This window comes from Camelina sativa, chromosome 16 (genome assembly GCF_030686135.1).
Source record: "Camelina sativa cultivar CO46 ecotype springtype chromosome 16, ASM3068613v1".
In the NCBI taxonomy this organism is placed as follows: domain Eukaryota; kingdom Viridiplantae; phylum Streptophyta; class Magnoliopsida; order Brassicales; family Brassicaceae; genus Camelina; species Camelina sativa.
Window position 1 is genome coordinate 27535960 of NC_141895.1, and position 19925 is coordinate 27555884.

The 19925-nt window shown below is 35.5% G+C and overlaps 3 protein-coding genes and 2 long non-coding RNA genes across 8 annotated transcripts; 2 read left to right on the plus strand and 3 right to left on the minus strand.

The window, feature by feature from the left end:
• The first annotated feature begins 2574 nt into the window (after positions 1–2574).
• On the plus strand, positions 2575–2913 carry LOC147926023 (uncharacterized). The gene is made up of 2 exons (XR_015583645.1): positions 2575–2632; positions 2743–2913. It is a non-coding gene; the product is annotated as an uncharacterized LOC147926023 (long non-coding RNA).
• Positions 2914–3778: 865 nt separating this feature from the next.
• On the minus strand, positions 3779–5473 carry LOC104752326 (coniferyl alcohol acyltransferase-like). The gene is made up of 2 exons (XM_087490219.1): positions 5011–5473; positions 3779–4918 (listed from the first exon to the last, which is right to left on the minus strand). Exons 1-2 carry the CDS (start codon positions 5428–5430, stop codon positions 3968–3970), a joined length of 1371 nt encoding a protein of 456 aa, XP_087346345.1. The 5' UTR covers positions 5431–5473; the 3' UTR covers positions 3779–3967.
• Positions 4290–5626, plus strand: LOC147926024 (uncharacterized). Its single transcript, XR_015583644.1, has 2 exons — positions 4290–4426; positions 4644–5626. It is a non-coding gene; the product is annotated as an uncharacterized LOC147926024 (long non-coding RNA).
• Positions 5627–9872: 4246 nt separating this feature from the next.
• LOC104752327 (uncharacterized) lies at positions 9873–11024 on the minus strand. The gene is made up of 3 exons (XM_010474436.3): positions 10330–11024; positions 10183–10227; positions 9873–10081 (listed from the first exon to the last, which is right to left on the minus strand). Exons 1-3 carry the CDS (start codon positions 10704–10706, stop codon positions 10024–10026), a joined length of 480 nt encoding a protein of 159 aa, XP_010472738.2. The 5' UTR covers positions 10707–11024; the 3' UTR covers positions 9873–10023.
• A 7-nt stretch (positions 11025–11031) lies between these two features.
• LOC104754023 (histone acetyltransferase HAC1) lies at positions 11032–19922 on the minus strand. 4 transcript variants are annotated; one of them, XM_087489841.1, is made up of 18 exons: positions 19422–19922; positions 18808–19149; positions 18282–18396; positions 17925–18174; positions 17334–17825; positions 17072–17214; positions 15370–16968; positions 14846–15142; positions 14465–14743; positions 14167–14295; positions 13852–14052; positions 13606–13748; positions 13206–13518; positions 12981–13120; positions 12747–12825; positions 12268–12660; positions 11943–12160; positions 11032–11792 (listed from the first exon to the last, which is right to left on the minus strand). In XM_087489841.1, the coding sequence occupies exons 2-18, from the start codon at positions 19011–19013 to the stop codon at positions 11678–11680; spliced, it is 5112 nt and encodes a 1703-aa protein (XP_087345967.1). In that variant the 5' UTR covers positions 19014–19149; positions 19422–19922; the 3' UTR covers positions 11032–11677. The 4 variants fall into 4 exon arrangements, with proteins under 4 accessions (XP_087345967.1, XP_087345968.1, XP_087345969.1 ...); XM_087489842.1 differs by having other exon boundaries at positions 18808–19146; positions 19342–19918; XM_087489843.1 differs by having other exon boundaries at positions 19342–19916.
• Positions 19923–19925: the final 3 nt, after the last annotated feature.

The following is a 19925-nucleotide window of genomic DNA, read 5'->3' on the forward strand; positions in this document are numbered from 1 at the left end:
ATATTGTTGACTGAAATATACATATCGAAAATTTTCTTCATTTTACTTTGGATCAAATTACTTAAATGTCTTAGTTTCTGATTCTTTTCTCAGCTAACTTTGCGTTTTTGACAAAAAGTTTATGGGTTTGCATTTGGCGGGAAAATTGTCGGTTTGTATTTTTTGCGGAAAATTTACGGGTTTGCATTTTTGACAAAATTTTACGGATTTGCACTTTGGCGGAAAAATTTACGGGTTTCGGTTTTTTGGTGGAAAATTTATGGATTTTTGCAAGAAATTTGCAGATTTGCGTTTTGGCAGGAAAATTGCGATTTTGTATTTTTAACGGAAAAATTTACGGGTTTTTGTTTTTGAAAAAAAAATTACGGATTTGCATTTTGGTGGGAAAATTGCAGTTTTGCATTTTTGACGGTAAATTTACAGGTTTGCGTTTTTAGCGGAAAAATTACGGATTTACATTTTGGCGGGAAAATTGCGGATTTGCGTTTTGGCGAGAAAATTGCGGATTTACGTTTTTGGCGGAGAATTATAAGTTCAAATTTTTTGCGGGAAAATTGTGGGTTTGGGATTTTGGGGAAAATTATAAGATGATGATGATGACATCATGTTGTTGACTATGATATATATGTTGATATGATGTTAATATGATTATGAAGGTATGATGATGATGATGATGATGATAGTATGACAATGTTGATGATGATGATAGTTACATGATGGTAGTATGATGATGATGATAGTATGATGATGTTGACTATGATATATATGTTGACATGATGATGATGATAGTATGATGATGTTGGTATTATGATGATGATGATAATAATATAATATGATGATGTTGATGATATTACGTTGATAATGAAAAAATTGATGGGTTAGTGATTAACTCATAAACCTATTAAAATCAAACTCATTTGATTCGTGAACTCATTTAATTTTTGAACTCATTAACTCATCAGCTTATTTAACTCATTAACTCATTATAGTCAAAATTTTCAACTCATTAAAATTTATGTGTTGAGTTGAATTAAATTGGCTCATTAATTTTGACTTTTTTTTACATCCGTAAGAAGATATAAAAAATTACACAATAACCTGATTTTACTTGAAACGCTCCAAACTAGTGCTTTTATACCCGATTTTGTTATACGCTACTCGTATGTTTTTGCAACATTTAGAGAGTTACACTTGGTCAAACCTTATTCAATTTATCTTGTACAATAGGATTGCATGTGTAATTGAAAACAGTTTCAGAGAAGGAAAATTTAATATTTCATTGGTACGTAGAACCAAACCATAATATATATATATATATATATATATTTATTATGTTAAATCTGCTAAGTCCTAAGAATTACTGATTTACTATAAATTTTAAATAAAATAATTTCTTATTCTTTTAGGAATAAGTAAATAATTAACTACGTAATTTCTGATATTAAACGTTGGAAATTATGTTATTGGTTGACAAAAATAAAAAGGCATTTAGTTGTTAAGAATACTTTGACTCGGAAGTCAGAATATTCAAATATCACATATATTTCAAATCTTCCCCAACGACATTACAAAATGACAAGTAGCCTTACCCTTACACCCCCATTGAAGTTTTCGACTGTCGAGTAGTATATATTATCCATATTTGCATGTCTGTGTTTAAAACTTAAAAATACTTGCAAAAAGACAAGTATCAATTATTTTAGTTATGATATGCTCATTTCATGAACGTTTGGAAAAAGAAAAAAGAAAAGGAAGTTTGTAGTGATTTTAAAGTGACTAGCGACAAAAGCAGTGAACACATCACCGTGTTAAGTTTTAACCATTAGTACAGATCGAAGCAATATAGATTAATTTTATATCAGTAGAGGTGGGTCTAGGTTTAGTAGTTAAATCTGCTTAATTTTCTATTTGTAATACAACAACTAGGAAGATGAACAACCAATTAATAAAAAAATAAACTATAAATAGCTATCAGTGTTATCAATCAATTACAGTCAGAGTAGTCTTGACTAAACTCTAAATGGTACAACCACACAAGAACCAAGCTCTAGTTAGCTAGTAATATATATATAGTCAATACTATATATCAACTTACATAACAAACAACTTTTTCTAAGTATCAAATTATTTATAATATATATATCAAAATATTTGCGTAGGTGATTTCTCTCGTAAAAATTAGACTTCAACTGATTATATCGCTACATATATAAATATTCAACAATAACAACATGTTTTTATATATTTTTTTGTAACTGGAATTGTTTTATGATGATGATCATAGGTAAACTGCAAGTAGCAAATAGAAGAATCTACTAAAAACATTTGACGGATAAATGACGAGTGCTTTAAAAATAATTTTGTGAAAGAAAGTTTTAATGGTCAATTTAAATGGAACATTAATTTAAAATACAAGGAGGTTGGTTTTATCTGCGTTGGCGGCTAGACGTATTTTGGTAGTGCACGCGATCATTCCAATGACACGAAATGCGTGTTGTCGAGATAGTGCACGCAATGACGCCAAATGCGTGTAGTCGAGGTACGTATATGTGTGTGAATTATAATACTATATGTGTGTGAATGTGATTTTCACATATTGAACGAGAGGAATTAAGTACAAAAGCTATATACGGTATATATATATATATATATATATATAAACATAAACTAATAATTGTGAAGAACATTTGTAGCTAGCATAGTAATGTGTTACTATTTGTTTATGTCGCCATCCATATCCAGTGCTGGCTTAAGGGGAGGGCAAAGGGGCGTGTGCCCAGGGGTCCATAATTTTTCAGTAAAAACTCGATTGAAGTACGTATGTTGTTGGCAAAAGAAAATGGAGTCGGGTAATGTACAAGTATTATATTGAGCAACGTTAATAAAGTAATCGAACAACACATCAGAGAGGTATGATTTGATTAATATTTCTATAGATATATAGTACATTGACTAATATTTCGATAGATATATAGTACATTATAGTATTATACGGTTGAACTATCCAAATGAACCATTTGATCATTTAGGCCTTCTTCGTTTGATCATTTAGCATTTTCATCCAAATGAACCATTTAAATGATACATTTGAATGTCAAATGATCCAACAAACAAAGCCAAAAATTGATTAATATGGGTGATGCATCTTAATGGAAATGTGTTTGTTTGGTTTATTTACATTTTCATCTAAATGGATTTGATTAGATAATGACTAAAATGCTCATATTTTGATCTGATAACTTTTTTAATCTTAACCATATTAATTTTATTTATTGATCTAAAATATATATATATATATATCAATATTATTATTTTTGACATTTATAAATTTTCATTCTCATAAAATATAATTTTTATAAGATTGAAAACATGTTATGACAATTTAGAAAAAATCAGCATCAATATAACAAACAAAAACTCCAAAAATCCCAATATCAATACCAAAAATAATTCCAACAGATTTTTACAATATAAAAGCTCACAAACCAAAATCTCCAAAAGATAACGCAATATTAAAACATGAAAAGCTTCATGATGACAAAGATAAATTTGAAAGAAACCTCCAATCTAATGTCATGCTAGAGGTCATTATAAAGCAGCTACAAGATTATTCCAGTACACCAAAAAGAAGTCTTCTCTACGTCACATTAGACACTCTCTAAACTACCATCAGCTCTCACCTAACCTCAAATTTTCCCATGAAGAAAACAGGACCACACAACACACACTATAGTGCTTTATGTATTCAAGATCTCACATAGAGAACCAAATCTAGTGGTTTGTTTTTCTGAGAGGTAGAGAGAGATCCATACAATTATGTTTTCAAATACAAAGACCCAAGGCAAAACATAATATCACATAAAATGAGGAAAGAAAAAAAAAACATATCCAACCGGAGAACTTGACCACACGAGTTGTATACCCATAATTGATAACGCATGAACTACGAAATTAGGGGTTTTATTTTTTAAATCTTGAGATAATCATTGTCAATAGGTTTAAACACATGAGAAGCCTCTTCCTCAATGAACTTCAACTGTCCTTTCGTAAGGTGTAAGTAAACCATCCAATCTCCGTCGTCCACTGAGCTTGGCATCGGCATAACGTATCCGGCGCTGCCACCCCATGGGAAATGGTAAGATCCAAAAACTGGCGAGCCCCACCCGAAATCCACTTGGGTCACAGGAAAACTCCTCCCGGAAGAAACCACAAAGGCGGGTCCATCGTCAGATCCGACGCTGTAGATTCTTGAAACCGAAGGTGTTGGGCGACGAGTCTCAACCCAATCGATCAAATTCAAAAAATGTTCTTTGGTCGCTGATCTCTCCAAGAATCTGTGAACCTCTTCGGCCACCCAAGACAGTGGCTTGTTAGTCAAGTCATCGATTCTCTGTCCACCAAATGGGATTGAGAGAACGTTTCCGAAGTAAGTATTGTTTTCTTGCTCCATAAGTCTCCTCCTTCCGTCCACGACGATCCCAAGTTTTGAGGTCTTGCACGGGACTGGATGATCTTTCGCTGTTTTCTCTGCCACGATTTTCCACAGAAACGCACTAAATGATTCAAGTTTTGTCCTTTTACCGTTGTTCGAGCTGCTGGCTAGAGTTTGGAGCTCGTCTAATGCATCCGCTTTTATGTAATAGATACGGCTCGTAAGGAGATTTTCTGGATTGGTAGTTTCTTGTGGAGGGGGCAAGGAGGTGACAGGCATATAAATTTGGTCTATAGATGAATCGATGACCAAAGGTCGTCGTGGGTTTAGCAGAGATCTTCGAAACGATGGTACACAAGAGATTGGTACGTCAGACCGTGATATCTCGGCCCACGATAAGAGAAACATGTTCATGGAATATGCGTCCGCTACACGATGATCAAATGTGCAGCCAACAACTATGCTTCCACATTTCAGTTGAGTTACCTGTTCAGACAATTAGACAAAAAGACGAGTTATATATATATATAATGTTGTTGTTGTAATGAACTAGTGTTGTCTTACGCTGAAAGTGTTACCTGAATCGCTATGACTCCATGTTTCTTGATGGGAACAAGCTTGGCAATACTTTCATCAGGATCATACAGGTTAAGCTCTCGAAGCTCCACGTCAGCACCGGCTTCCACAAAATCTACGCCACGATTGTTGCAGAGAATCTCCGGTTCTCCGGTAGTATTAGTGACGATCTCGCCGGCAAAGGCGTAGTAGGAGACGAGAGTCTCTGCCAAAGCCGTCTTGAGGGTTTCATGAGCCACTGTGTTGGTAATGTTAACTGATTTCTTGTAGCAGAAGCAAACGTTGACGTCGAGAGGAGGAAGGAGGAGGTCGAGGTTCGAGAGTGGGAGCCAGTGGTCCTGGAGGGGAAGAGCCGCTGTGATGACTTGATTCCTGGTGGTGGTCACGTGGAAGCCACGTGCTTGCTCCGCCGCTTCTCCCATTTGGGTTGTTGTTTTCGGAGAGAATGAAGAATGTAGTGTGGTGTGGGTTGTTGGAAGATGCTGTCTAGACGAGAATTTATAACAGAGTTTAGGAGTGAATTAGGTGAAACTTTCCAACATTTCGCTTGTTTATTAATTCGAAAAAAAACGAAATTCTCATATGAAGGCTATTTAGGTTAAAAGGTTAGCGATCTATTTGATTTTATCTATTGGCTTGGTTTATCTTCGTAACAATTCTAATTATATTTCTTTAACAAACAAAACAAAATCGATAATATTATCGAATGCCATGGACAATTTGGTTCGAAGTTTCAACCATTCATTAGTTTTGACTTTTTATTACTGCTGTTTTTCAACCAATCAATAGATCCTCTTCTCAAAATATTCTCAATCACCCTTACCAAAAATTTTGTTTTCTGTCACTTAAAAAAAAACAGTGTTTTTGAGTATTTAAACTTTTACAGTCATCTTTAACGATATCGATAGTCTTTTATTATTTCCCCTGCATCGACTATTCGACTTTACTTCTTATAATCTCATTTGTTACAAACAAACTGTTGATTATTTTCACTCAGTTCACGCATAATTAGATTTCTCTGAAATACAGTATATTATGATGATTTAATATAATATAATACATTTATACAACTCTATATATATTATTTCTCATTGTTAAGTTTTGTTGATTCATCACTATTTATACAATATATTGGATAAAAATATCCTACCATGTATATATAGATCATACAACAATATATGTATTGGTCATGCATTATAAAGACATACAACATAATTATGTATTAGCGAAGTGAGTCCTTTTCCATTTATTATGTATTAACGAGAGTTGTTATTGTTTTTTTTCGTCTTTTTGGTTGCTCTCATATATTAAAATAAACTAATGGAGTGAATCTTTTTTTTTTTTGTCAACGAATGAAGTGGTTCCTAATAATAGAATTTTAAATGTGAATTCTCTACAGTCTTTTATTATTTTCCGTCGTCAATCGACCATACTTCTTATAATCCCATTTATTAAAACAAACACTGTTGATTTTTCACACATTGTCACTTTCCAATTCACGCATAATTATATTTTCTATGGAATATATTTTATTATTATGATTTAATCTAATACATCTATTCAACTCTATATATTTTATATCTCAATAATTTTTGTTGTTGTTTTGACATCAAATATATCTCATAATAACGAGAGTCGTTATTGTTTTTTTTTTTGTCTTTTTTGTTGTACTCATATATTAAAATAAACTAATGGAGTGACTCTTTTTTTTTGTCAACTAATGAAGTGATTCCCAATAATAGAATTTTAAATGTGAATTCTCTACAGTCTTTTATTATTTTCCCTCAATCGACCATACTTCTCATTTATTAAAACAAAAACTGTTGATCTTTCACACGTTGTCACTTTCCAATTCACGCATAATTAGATTTTCTATGGAATATATTTTATTATTATGATTTAATCTAATACATCTATTCAACTCTATATATTTTATATCTCAATAATTTTTTTTTTGTTTTGACATCAAATATATCTCATAGTTTAGGTTTTTGATTCATCATTATTTTGTACAATACACTGGATAGAAATATCCTACCATGTATAGATCATACATTCATATATACAACAGCATATACTGGCCATATATTATGTATTAATGAATTTATATATTAAATATTTTGGCTAAAATATATACTGGTAGAGATATGGGCTCTGATTGGTAACGGCTGTTATTTTTGGCTGTAGAGACTTTGACTTTAAAATTTTAGCTGCTGAGATTTTGGCTGTAGATGCTTTGACTGTAAAAACTTTAACTATTAAAATCTGATTGTTTACTAGCAACTTTTAAATTTGTAGTTGTTTTTAAATTATTATTATATATTAATAATACAATTTAATAAATATAAATTATGCCAGAATTTAATTTATATACCAATTTAATAACAACAATAAATTTTATTAATGATAAATTAAAATTTTTAAAAATGTAAGTCAATCAAATATGTGATTTTTTGTTTGAAAATTCTGTTTTTTCTTTTGTTTTTGGTGATTGATTTCATTGATATTAATTGTTTTGTATGTTTTTTTAATTGAGTAGTTATATGAGTAGTCAAAAATCCATTAAATATTAATCAATACATTGTTTTGAATGTTACTCTCTTATGAATTTCATAAACTTTTTTACACTATTATTAATGATGATGATAAAAAAATAAAAGTTATTATTGAAATGGATCTTAAAAGAAAGAGAAAAAAATGAGAATTATTAATTTGTAAAAATATAATATGTAAAATATATATACAAATACTTTGGTGAGCTTTTAAATATATTGGGGAGAAAAAAAGAATGTTTTTGTAACTATTTAGTTTTAAAGTATGATTTTGACACTTTAAAAAAACGAGAAAACAAAGAAGGAAAAAAAAGAAGTAGCTTTCAAAACTTTTAAAAAAATAAAAGCAACAAAAGTCTGAGTGGCTAAAAAATGGCTGTAAATGCTTTAAATGATGTGGTAGACTTTGATCATTGATGGGTACAACATATACAGTTTATACGCTCAGATAATATCGAACATCTAAATGTTATCTCTTTCCATTTTAATTACTACTGATTAATGATTATATTGCTTCTTTGTATGGTGGTTGTACGTACTGTCAATCGTACGTAATTCTATATATTGTAATCTTAATTTGGCCTCAAGTCGATCGGCTGCCATACAAAGGATAAGATTGTGTGTGTTAGTGAACAATTAACGTGGTCTATTCTAGAGTCTAGACGACGATGACCATTTTGTAAATACATACTGCAGTTACCAATACAAGGCATTTATGATATACCTTTCTTAGACAACAACATGCTTATTAAACTATAAGCATTGTCCGTTAATACGTAGTAATAAATTATATAAACACCTCGAGAATTGATTGGTGGCAACTGGCAACTGGCAACTGGCAACTGGCAACAAAGATTCACACGACGTGTTTATATTTATACGGAGTATATTTTTTTCTGAATAATGCTAATTGATTGACATAATAAGTAAGTATAACAAAAAAAAAAAAAACCGTGATATCATTCATGATATGTTAACTCGGACGTGTACGAATGGCACTGTTTCCTACTAACACGTCATTTAAAATCTGATAGTTTAATATATAGATATATAGAGGACCAAGAATCATCTCCTTTTAAAAATAAAATAAAAATCATCTCCTTGTATATTTCTTTCTAATTAATATTAGCAAACAATCCCTTAAAAAAATTAATAATAATTTGATGTGTATGATTATGACCTATGAATGTTACTCCCTCCAATGGGATCATGGATACGTGAGTCCGAGTCGTGAGGTATCATGGATACGTGAGTCCGAGTCATGAGGTATCATGGATACGTGAGTTCGAGTAATGAGGTATCATGGATACATGATCATTCTTCATATACATGTTAGTATGTTACTCCCTCCAATGGGATCATGGATACGTGAGTCGTGCGTGAGGTATCGATTTCTGAACGAATAAAATTCAGCAGTTAAGGCCTTAAGGGACAACAGCTATTTCACGGTCAAATCCAACTCTCGTATTATTAGTTTATGGTAAGAAATCACCAGACAGAAAAAAAAAAAAATAAGGAGAAGTAATTATCATTACTAAAACAATAAATCACTAGATTAAAAAAAAAATACAAAAAAAAAATGTGTATATACTATATAGTAACGCAAAGTGGACGATGACATGTTCGATATTATTCTATGAATTCACATATCTGTTTTTAGATACACTGCAGCTAGCAGTCATATCAAATTAGGTCCATAATCAAAAACGAAATCATCATTAAAGGAGCGAATTTGAAACATCCAAATTGTAAAAATCAAAGTCTCCGGAAAACATTATATCGTTTTCACAATTTTTGATCAGTTGGTCAAATTGGTTGAACCATGGATTGTTTTAAAAATAATTTGGCAAAATAGCATTTATTTTAATCTCAGGAACACTAACATTTTTCTGCGCCATGTTTCATTTTTTCTTTTTGATTAGGAAAAGTGCTATTGGTGCAGAAAAAAAAAACAAAAAAAAGTAAGATAAAATGTTGACGATAGAAAACAAAAAGGCCCAATGGGTAGTATTCGTCGTTTTCTGGCCATGTTTCATATTTCTTTTTGATAAGGACATAAAAGTACTATTGGTGCAGGAAAAAAAAAAAAGTAAGATAAGATGTTGACGATAGAAAATAAAAAGGCCCAATGGGTAGTATTCGACGAAGAAAAATATCAATTTGTAAACCCATTATGCCATATTACTACCTATTGGGCCTTTATATACTAACGAGAAAACAAATTGGCCGACGTGTTATGTCGTGTTTATTTTAGAGACTATCACCAAGCCAACCAACCATGTATCATCGATCGTATAAATTGAGATTATATATCGTGTGCAAACAACTAATCTTTCATTAAGAAAAAAAGAAGAAGACAGAATCTACAAAATCTGAAGATATATATATATATATATGATCAGTTTCATTCTCCTCTGTTGCTGCTGTTTGCATCCTTGTTGTTTAAATCTTGTATATATTCATTCAGGGTCCATAGTCACCATCTCCGATCAAATTGCAGATATCCGAACATTCCACTAAGCTACAAACAAGAATCAGCTCCTCTTGTGTTAAGATCCATGCTTGCTAATTAAAGCAACACAACTATATTATATATATATAAGAAGAAAGTATTATATGTACCAGTAATTACGGCTACGAAACCCTTGCTTGAATACCACTAATGGCCTTTTCAATTACAAGACAGAAAAAAACAATATCAGTGATGAAAGAATATGACCAGAGAGAGAGTGAGAGAGAGATAGAGAGATATAGAGAGAGACTAGAGACCTTCTGATGTTGATGGGTCCTTCTCCGTCTCCACTGCGAATACAAGTGTTGACGCATTTAACGGTACACTTCTCTGCGTTCTTGGACTTGGGTCGTTGAATCCTCTGTTTCTTGCAGTCTTCACCTGATAGCGTCTGCGGTACGTTAGATAGCGTTTCTCCGTCTTGAGGCGGCGGAGGAAGCTCTGCTGAAGCTACAGACACCGAAGCTATCACAACCGCCGCAGCTATGGCCCCGATCGCCGCCGCCTTGGATATACGAAGCACCGCTGCTGATCTAGTTACCAGGCGGCTCTGACACTGAGTTCTTCTTCTACTTTTACTACTAGTCAAGCAATTCGTGCGACAGAGAGAAGGAGATGGACAATTTATTATCATTACTCTTTATCAATTCTCTGTTTCTTGCAGTTTTCTCATCATCAGATTAGATTCTCTCTCTTGTGTCAAGTGAACCATTACAAAGCTAGTGAGTGGTTCTTGTTCGAGACTCTATCTTGTTTACCCACGTGTCAGTATCTGGTGGCTTGGAATTTTACATTCTTCTCCAACTCCACGTAAGCCAGAATCTCCTGCTTACGTGGCTTTGAGATTCGTCTCTAAAATACATACCTTTCTCATTTTTTTTTTTCTCAATACAGTACAGTCACAAAAACTAACTCCAAATTTAACAAACATGCACGTATTAAGTATTAACATCAAAATCTAATGAAAGAACTAAATTATTATATGATCAAATAGTGTGAATACAACAGTTTCATCATCATCAATACAAATAACTAAAAAACAAGGGAGTGGAAGATATAATCTAAGGACAAGACTCTCTATCTTATCTTACTTTGCTTACAAAAAATAAACACGTTAACGTACTGTATATGTTACACTCTTGCCATTCCCAAATCAGAAATGGCAATTTTACAAAAATACAATAAATTACCAAAACAAACAAAAAAAAGTGAGCAAGTGTGTGTGCGTGTGTATGTATAGAATCAGAAGATCATCCAACCAAGCCACCTCATACCTTATACTCAACACTCTTATGAAGAAGACTGGCTTTCCTCTTCTTCTTCTCTCCTTCTGCCTCTTTGACACCCAAACTAACTGATAAATCTTCTGAAAGACGCGTTATAGGTTTTACGCTCCCATGTTAATCCCTGACAGTTGACTGTTAAATACCAAAATCTAAGCTAATTTCACAATCAAGTCTCTCTCTAAGTGGCTCTTCTCCTTTTTCTTCTTCCACGAGGCGTATGAAGATTTTCGGCTCTATATCTTTCTTGTTGTTACCTTTGGGAAAAGGGTGAAGGTTTCTGCAACGTTGACTATGATCTTTCTACATGTACAAGTTTTAATTAACCTGATCCCCCAGCGACTTCTGCAGCTCTTTGTCTCATCATTTCCATTACAGCTGCTCTACGCCGTGAATCTGATTGCTGCTGTAATCTTCTCAGATGCTCCTTCAGGTCCCTGAGCAGAGAAAGACAGAAAGATATATATATATATATATATATATATATTAACAATGATCATTAACACAAAATCATATGGACCAAAAATGTTTCAAGTCTAAAATGAAAGGTTGACGTAATTTCATGAACCATCATAACGTGTGTTTACCTGCAACGAGGTACATGGCACTCTGATTCCTTGCAGGCCCGAGCGTGGAGTTGAAGGAGATACCACATTTTCTTGCATAGAACACAACCTCCCGAAGCACGTACTTTGCACTGTATACCATGTCGGAATAGCCCCTTCACTTTCCGGCAATTAGGATATTGACACTGTGGCGAACGACATTGTGATGCATGTACAAGAAGATCAAGCATTTTCCTAAGCTGCAAATCCGAAAAGAAAAAAGAGCATGTTACCTTTTTTACTTTGAAACTTCAGGACCAAGTTAGAAGCACCACAAGCTTTAGAAAGTAACGGAAGAATAATATACCTGCAAGACTCGCAATTGCCTCGCTTCTTTGTTTTGAGCATTTTGATCAGCTAAAGATGGATGATTAGTCAACTTGTGAGGATGATTAACTCCACCATCTCTACTGTAACAAGAATTGCACACATCGTAGTCTGGACATACTTCACAGCGCCAGCCTTGACCAGTTTCAATGTCAAGATGACAAGCATTGCAGGTCGTGACAAACGCAGGAGCGGTTGGGTTATGTAGATGGTAAAGAACCATCATCGACGAATGTTTTGCCCGCCTTAATGTATCATACTGGTAATGGTTACCTTGACAAAGACTCAGAAATGCTTGCCTAGTGTCGAAAAACTCGCTTTCGAGTATCTCATCTTTGTCCCGCGTATCTGAAGGAATATCTGTAATTTCGACCTGCAAAATCAATACCACAAACATTCATACAACCGATTACAGACAAAGCTAAAGGAAAATATCCCCAACAAGCAAATGCAACTCACAGGATACAACGCATGCTTATCCTTAAAATTAACAGGATGCCTTTCCCTGTCTTCACGTCTCTGCTCAGCTTCATAACACCTGAAAAACGGAATAGCATTTTAGATTGCAGAGAATTTAATCGGTAATAAGGGCAAATAACCCATCCACAAAAAGTATCGGTTGGGATCTCTACATAGTCTTATTTGCAGTACAACAAAGAGAGGATTATAAGAATAGAAGGGACGAATTATTACTTATCACAAATCTGGAAGTGTTTGCACTGGCTGCAGACCCAACGATTTCCTGATACCATCAGCATACAGCAATGAGTGCAAGAAGGCTGCAAGTGGACCATGATAAAGTCTTCCTTCATTGGGTGAATGGTCTCACCGAGCTGGAAAAACAGGTAAATATAATTAACAAGAAAACAAATGAAAAAAAAAAAGAATACAAGGTCGCATATGCAAAGAAAATATTACTTTATGCATTAGCAGCAGATCCTTGGACGCATTCCCAGAAAGATCAGTCTGCCCAGAAGCTTTTAGCGCCCTTTTGGTAATGGTTTTCTTGAGCATCCCTTTCTTATTTCCCTTTCTGCCATCTTCTTCTTGACTCATTTGGTATATAAGATCCTCTGCTGCACCTGGCCAGTAGTCACCATCGAAATACGGGAGTCTGGCTGCTGTAACCTTAGCTTTACATTCACCAGTTTGCATAAAAAAATGGTCATAGAGATTTATAGTCTCTGCAACAATCCCTTCCTTTGAAGCTTTTCTCAACATTGCTAGGTACCTGCGAAGAACAAGATGAGAAGTTGGATGATGTAAAATATCATATGAAAACTAGCGAAGTTCATCCCAAAAAGGTAACTGAACTGACCACTCTCGTAGTTTATCAGATTTTGGCGTCTTCTGAATTTCTGGATGACAATACAAGATATAATCTTCGCCCTTTAGCGGCGGACAAGCCCATATGTAGCAGCTCGTGAAACCACGCAACTTGCAGTATTCTAGGTACCCGATCTAAAAACAGGATCAAACTATACTCTGTTAGATCTTCCATATAGTTTTGAAAATATAACACATATTTTGGTCAATAACAAGGTTTGAGAAGACTATGACTTACCAGAATTTCGTGGTAAACAAAAGTACGCAGAGCCTCCCCATTATAAGATCTGACCTCCGGTCTGAAGTACTTGACAGAATCCAAATACGAGAGATAAACTCGGCGTTGATTAGGAAAAGCGCATTCAGAACCAAATTCTTGGACGTACATCCCAAATAAGCATACTTCCACACCTTCAATCTTTTGGAACAACAGAACTACCTGGAAAAATAAAATGGCGTCGAGAGTGAAAAGGATATTCTTAAGAGACGAAGTCAGAAAACATAACGCATATATGCAGAAAAGACAACTACAATGCGCCTTGATCATCCTTACCTTGGACTTGTACGCAAATTCTGTTGGGTAATTATCCTCCCGAAAAATTTCAAGAAATCGAGGTTTGACTTCCAGCTTCTTGTCAACAGATGAAACAACTCGAATCACAAGGGACTCGGCAGTAGGAATCTGTCAGCATCAAGTCAAAGAAAAAACAATGCAGCTTCAATCTACTGTTTCTAACAAAATAATCAGTACAGGCTGTACAGCAAACAAATAGAAAAATAAAAAATAAAAAAGACATATATGAAATACATGAAAGACATAAAAACGTAAACAAACCACACCCCATGTATACCTCATCAAAACTTTTTCCTTGAGCCCTGGCTCTATCTGTTCTTTCCTGCTTCAGCCTCTTAAACAACCGCTGCTCTATATGGTCACTGAGAATTGTTCGCGGTAGGTCTTTAGCTCCAAGAACAGCACTCTGAGGTAAAGGCTTCCTCTTACTTTGCTCCACTTCTGCTATAAAGCAATATGGACAGGTATACTCAGCCTGCCCTCCGTCATTCCTTCTCCCATTAAATAAAGCACATATCTGATGTTGCCAGGCCTCACATTTATCACATTGGACCCACTGCAAAAATAAAAGATAGAAACAGAATACAGCATGAACTTAAATCCATACCAAAACGGGAGACAGACACAAAACAAGCCTACAGAGTGGATAGTTTTGTACCCATTCTTCAGTCTCTTCATCATTTTTCTTTTTCTCGAGTCTTGCCTTAGGTATAGGCGTCCCTTCAGCAAGTATAGTATCCCCACGGGATTCATTATAACATGGAATACAAAAGTAATGACGAGTGTCACCAGCTCCTACAGTGTAATACATAGCATTTCTCTTGATGCGGGCACCACAAGGGGTACAATAGATAGGTGGTGGCTCAAAGGTAAGCTTCTCCACTGCACATAGTTGGCAGGAATTCTCACTCATAGAATGCTCCATTGCCTGATTTTTTTCTGCTTTGGCTTTACTCTGCAAGCACATGATAGACAACAGCCATCAATAATCAAATATCTATTCAGATAAATATGGACAAGTGTTTAACAGAATAGCTCAATCAAGCCTCAAACTACAGATGAATCATCTAGTACCTATAAGAAGGGTGAACTAAACACAGAAGTCGCAAATTAAGAGATTACTACCAGGTACTCATGTTATTGTGTATTATGTAAACATCATAAGTTAAGAAAATCACAAACCTGGCCAACCCACTGACGGAGACCACGAATATGTTCTCTGACTTGTTCAGGAGTGAACAATTCAGTTAACGAAACACCCTTTATCTCTGGTTTTCCAGATTTTGATGTATGTTCAGTAGGCTCTGGCAGATTTTCTTTCTTAAGTAGCTCAGGTTCTTTCTCCATTTTTGTATTCTCTAGCCGAGGTGAGGTATCAGACAAATCAGGTTTAACAGGTTCACTGACAGGCCTTTGCTTGGGAATATTTTCAGTAATTCCAATTTTCTCCTCTTTGAAACTGGTTCGTGTCTGCGCTGAAACTTCAGAAACCTCAGCTTTCACTTCAAAGTACTTTGAAGATGCGCGTACATCACTGTGCCTATGATCTTTCCTTTCAACATACTGAGATGATTGTGCTTCTGTTACGGAAACAACTGAGCTTTTACAACTTTCTGTCTCAACGTCCACAGGTTGAGAAGACTGCTCCACCTTCAACCGTTTTAATGAAGGTTGCAAATGATCTGAAATATCAGCACCAGGCGAAGCACAAGATATTGCTCCAGCAGAGGTCTGCACTGCATCATTTGATATTTCACCTCCATTCACTGGCCTGGCTGCATCAGTTTCATTTTTTAAACGAGCAAGGGACCGTGCATTTGCTTGTTGCTGTAGGTAGGCCTTCACAGGAATACAGACAGGGCAGTTAGAGTCCTTACAATTTCGATGGTGATTAATCAATGTCTTGGTGGGGCGGCAACGGGGATATGAACATTGAGTGGCAGCACAACTGTCCATATGTTTCCAGAGCTTCTGAACCGTAACACAATTCCGATCAGGACACTTCCCTTCAGGCGCTTTGCAGTTGCGAGCATGGCGTAAAAACAGTAGCCATTTCTGTTGATTTCTGAATCTCGGATCTTGGTTTCCGTTTCCATATCTACAAGTGGTAGCAGTGGGATTTTGGGGATTAGGGGATTCTGACGTAGTGGAGATATGGTTTTGACCTATAATCGACCCTCCAGACATATTATTGGGCTGAGCTTCATCCGTTCCTGACATTCTTTGACGAAAGTCCTCCTGAATGTGCCGTTCGTTTAACATACTATTGGACATTTGTGTCTGTTCGTGTGACTGAGATTGCCACTGACCACGCAGCCCAGATTCTGATTTCACTCCAACAGAGAGGTTGCTAAAACCGTTAATAGAGTCTGAAGCCATACTCTGCGGATGCAACATTTGCTGTATCTGTTGGCTATTTTGAGGAACTGATGTGCTCATATCACTCTGACTTGTAACGGGGAGAATCTGAGAACCGGCATGACGGTCTTCTGCATTGTTCTGGTATTGATTCTGAAACTGAGAAAGCTGGAATTGCTCAGGAGTTTGGGAGTGGATAGACTCGCTAGGGTTCTCAATTCCTGGTTCGTGTTTAACGTGTGTAACCATGTCAGAAGCCACACGATTTTGCCCAAAAGCATCATGACTTATAAATCTCTGTTGCTGCTGGCTCTGCTGCTTTAATTGCCGTTGATGAAGAAACTGCTGCTGCTGTTGGTGAAACTGATTAGGTTGTTGCTGAAACCGATTAGGCTGTTGCTGAAACTGCTGCTGTTGATGTGACTGAAAAACATGGACAAAAGAAGATTACAAATCCGTATTCTCAGATTGAAATAGATTGATATTTCACTGATTGCATGCAAAGTGACTTTCATTGATTGCTTACCAAAGAAGAGCTAGTTCTAGACACAGACTGGAAATTTGCTGTATTGGCATTCTGAGAATTGGTCATCATTCCAACAGATGTTACAGCACCATACATATTTCCCGATCCAAAAGGTTCAGAATTGTTTGTGCCAAATCCTTCACCTGAAACGGTAAAATAACAAGAAAAATTATATATTCTGCTGGACATGCACAATCACAAGAAGTTATAGTGCATATGAAACAAGACAAGCGGAAAAAAGGATGGGAAATAAAGACTTTACCCTGCATTCCTGAACGCTGAAGGTTATCATATGCCTGCTGCGAACTTCTGGTAGAATTGGTGTACGATGTACCTGAATCTACGCTTTTTGCATTCCTTCCAACACCACCATTTATGGAGCTGTTAGACACATTTGACATTTTTTGTTGCATTCCAGGTCTAAGGCCAACACCCATTTGACTTCCATGGTTTTGTAGCATACGACTATTTTGGCCACCAATATCCTGCCTCAGTTGCTGTTGTTGTTGCTGTTGCTGCTGCTGAGGCTGAGGTACCATCATGGGCGCAGAAGAAAATCCAACACTATTGTTGGAAGCTTCAACACTCATATACGACTGGCCATTATTGCTATTGTTATTAGTAATACTGTTGACAAATCCAGGGGTAGGCATCATCTGACCAGTATTTCTTTGAGAGCTCATAGATGACATGTTCCCTCCAGAACCAAGACCAAAGTTACTCGACGAATGCTGGTATCCATTAGACATATTACCTGCAAAGACGAAGTCAAGGTGTTCAGAGGAAAAATGAGTAGAAAATTTCCTGGCCATATTTTATATATAAGTTGTAAAGAAAGAAGCTCCGAGCATACCACCAGAATGTAGCAGGTTTCCAGTGTTCATGTTAGTAGTTGTGATGTTACTACTTCCAGCCATAGAAGCATCAACGGAGGATGTAATCATCAAATTTGGATTCCCCCCACTGTGTTGTAATCCTGGAGTGGGTATCATTGTTCCAACCGAAGACGAATTAGTGTGTCGCTGATTGTAGTTATTCAACTGTCTGCCTTTGATTAGACTTGTCAGCCGAGGCTCAAGGGTTGACTGGTTCATGTAATCTTCCTGCAAACCAAATTGGAAGTGCCAAGCGTTAAAAAAATAAAATAAAATAAAGTACAATAGCCAACATGCTGGATCAAGTGGCAACATTTTAGATGCCAATGAAATACCTTTGAGTTAGCAATTTTAAACAGCCCCTCCTCTAAGCGTCTAGCAACGTCCATATACTTTGCCTTTGATGCATCATCAGCTGGAGATGGTTGCTTTTGCTGTAAAATGTTGAAACTGAAGAGAAACGATAGACGTACACAAATTTCGATTAGTGATAAACGAGGGAAAAGAGTCAATCCAATCAAAATATATTGTCAGCAAAGATCCAAACAAAACAAAACATTTTAAAAGAAGAAAAACCTAACAAACATGCGTTACAACTCTGGTTCCAAACTAGAATATGAGTTTATTTTTCTAGCTTTATTGATCAAATAATATGATTTATTTTATCAAACAGTAACACCCGATTCACTAGTTGTAATTTGTAAAAACGTTATTTTTTCTTTGAAATATAATTTAACATTAAATTAAAAAAAAAAAAAAAAAAAAAAACATACGTTATAACAAGAGTAAAGCGCATAGAACTGTCAATGGAAAGACACCAAAGTAAATATCATAGAGGGGAAAAAAAAAAAAAAAACTTACATCCTGATACGCATGGCCTGGCGAAGTTTTATGATATCACTGTCAACGGGAGAAACACGTGAAGGTCCTAAACCAGCAGGAGGAGCAGGAGCTGAACCACCACCAACTAAATTCTGCATCTGAGGGTTCCCATTCTGCTGGGACATGGTCCCTTGGTTAGGAACCTGACCAGATAGCTGTCCTGACATGTGTGCCTGAACATTCATTTGGTTTAAATCTTGAGTCTTCGTCGCCTTGTCCTAGTTCTTCTCGTAACTAACAGTAACAAGCACAGCATAACTTTCCCCTCCACCACAAGTCTCCAAATTTCATCTCCTGATTAGCACAGAGTTGAATGTCCTGCTAAACAAGTTTGGTGTAATCAGAGTCCAATCCAGTTGGGATAGTAGTATCAACAAACTTAGATACACTACGGAATCAGGTAAACAATGAGCAATGAAACACCCCAAGTGGCCCAAAGTTAATCGAAGAAATATCAAAAAAAAAAAAAAAAAAAAAAAAATTGAAAAACCCTAAAAAATTCCCACCCCCAACCTTTGAATTGATACACAAAGGAGAAAAATTTGACAAGGGGAGAGGCGCAGAACCCAGAGAGGAAATGGACGGAGACCAACCGGTTTGATGATCGAGTGTGTGTGCGCAATGAAACAAAGTCGGTGAACAGCCGATGCGGCACGTGTGAACTCAAAAAAACCAAAGCCAAGTTTAGAAAGTTTAGGATCAATCAAAGAGCAGGGTTTGACAAAATTCCCAGAAAGAAAGATGAGATGTAATTAAAAAGCGAATCAGTTTTCAGGTTTTTCCCAAATCGGGGGGGATTTTTCTGGGCTTAGTTAGAGGTTCGTCGAATTGGGGATTTTCTTCTTTGGACTCGCTCGATTTGGGGATTTTGATTGTCTTTTTTCTTTTTCTTTCCTTTCTAGGGATTCGTTGTTTTTCTAAAATAGTAACCCATAAAATAAAATAAAAATACACATTAAAATATTAATTTTGTTGTCTGAATACGATAATTGGCGCAACCAAAAGGCAAACAAAAAAAAAAAAATGAAAAATTGCGAGCACCAGATCGGACAATTTTGGATAACTAAAACTAGGGTCTTCTGAGTTATGCTCCTGTC

Bases quoted from the DNA above. Each gene is read 5' to 3' on its own strand.
- LOC104752327 (XM_010474436.3), bottom strand. From the start codon at position 10,706: ATGATAATAAATTGTCCATCTCCTTCTCTCTGTCGCACGAATTGCTTG. The intron at 10,228-10,329 runs GTCTCTAGTCTC...GTAATTGAAAAG, and splicing joins GGACCCATCAACATCAGAAG to GCCATTAGTGGTATTCAAGC. The intron at 10,082-10,182 runs GTACATATAATA...TCTTGTTTGTAG, and splicing joins TTTCGTAGCCGTAATTACTG to CTTAGTGGAATGTTCGGATA.
- LOC104754023 (XM_087489841.1), bottom strand. From the start codon at position 19,013: ATGAATGTTCAGGCACACATGTCAGGACAGCTATCTGGTCAGGTTCCT. The intron at 15,143-15,369 runs GTTTGTGATTTT...ATGTGCTTGCAG, and splicing joins TCCGTCAGTGGGTTGGCCAG to AGTAAAGCCAAAGCAGAAAA. The intron at 12,826-12,980 runs GTAATAATTCGT...TCCGTTTTTCAG, and splicing joins CACTTCCAGATTTGTGATAA to GTGTTATGAAGCTGAGCAGA.
- LOC104752326 (XM_087490219.1), bottom strand. From the start codon at position 5,430: ATGGGAGAAGCGGCGGAGCAAGCACGTGGCTTCCACGTGACCACCACC. The intron at 4,919-5,010 runs GTAACACTTTCA...TTGTCTGAACAG, and splicing joins ATGGAGTCATAGCGATTCAG to GTAACTCAACTGAAATGTGG.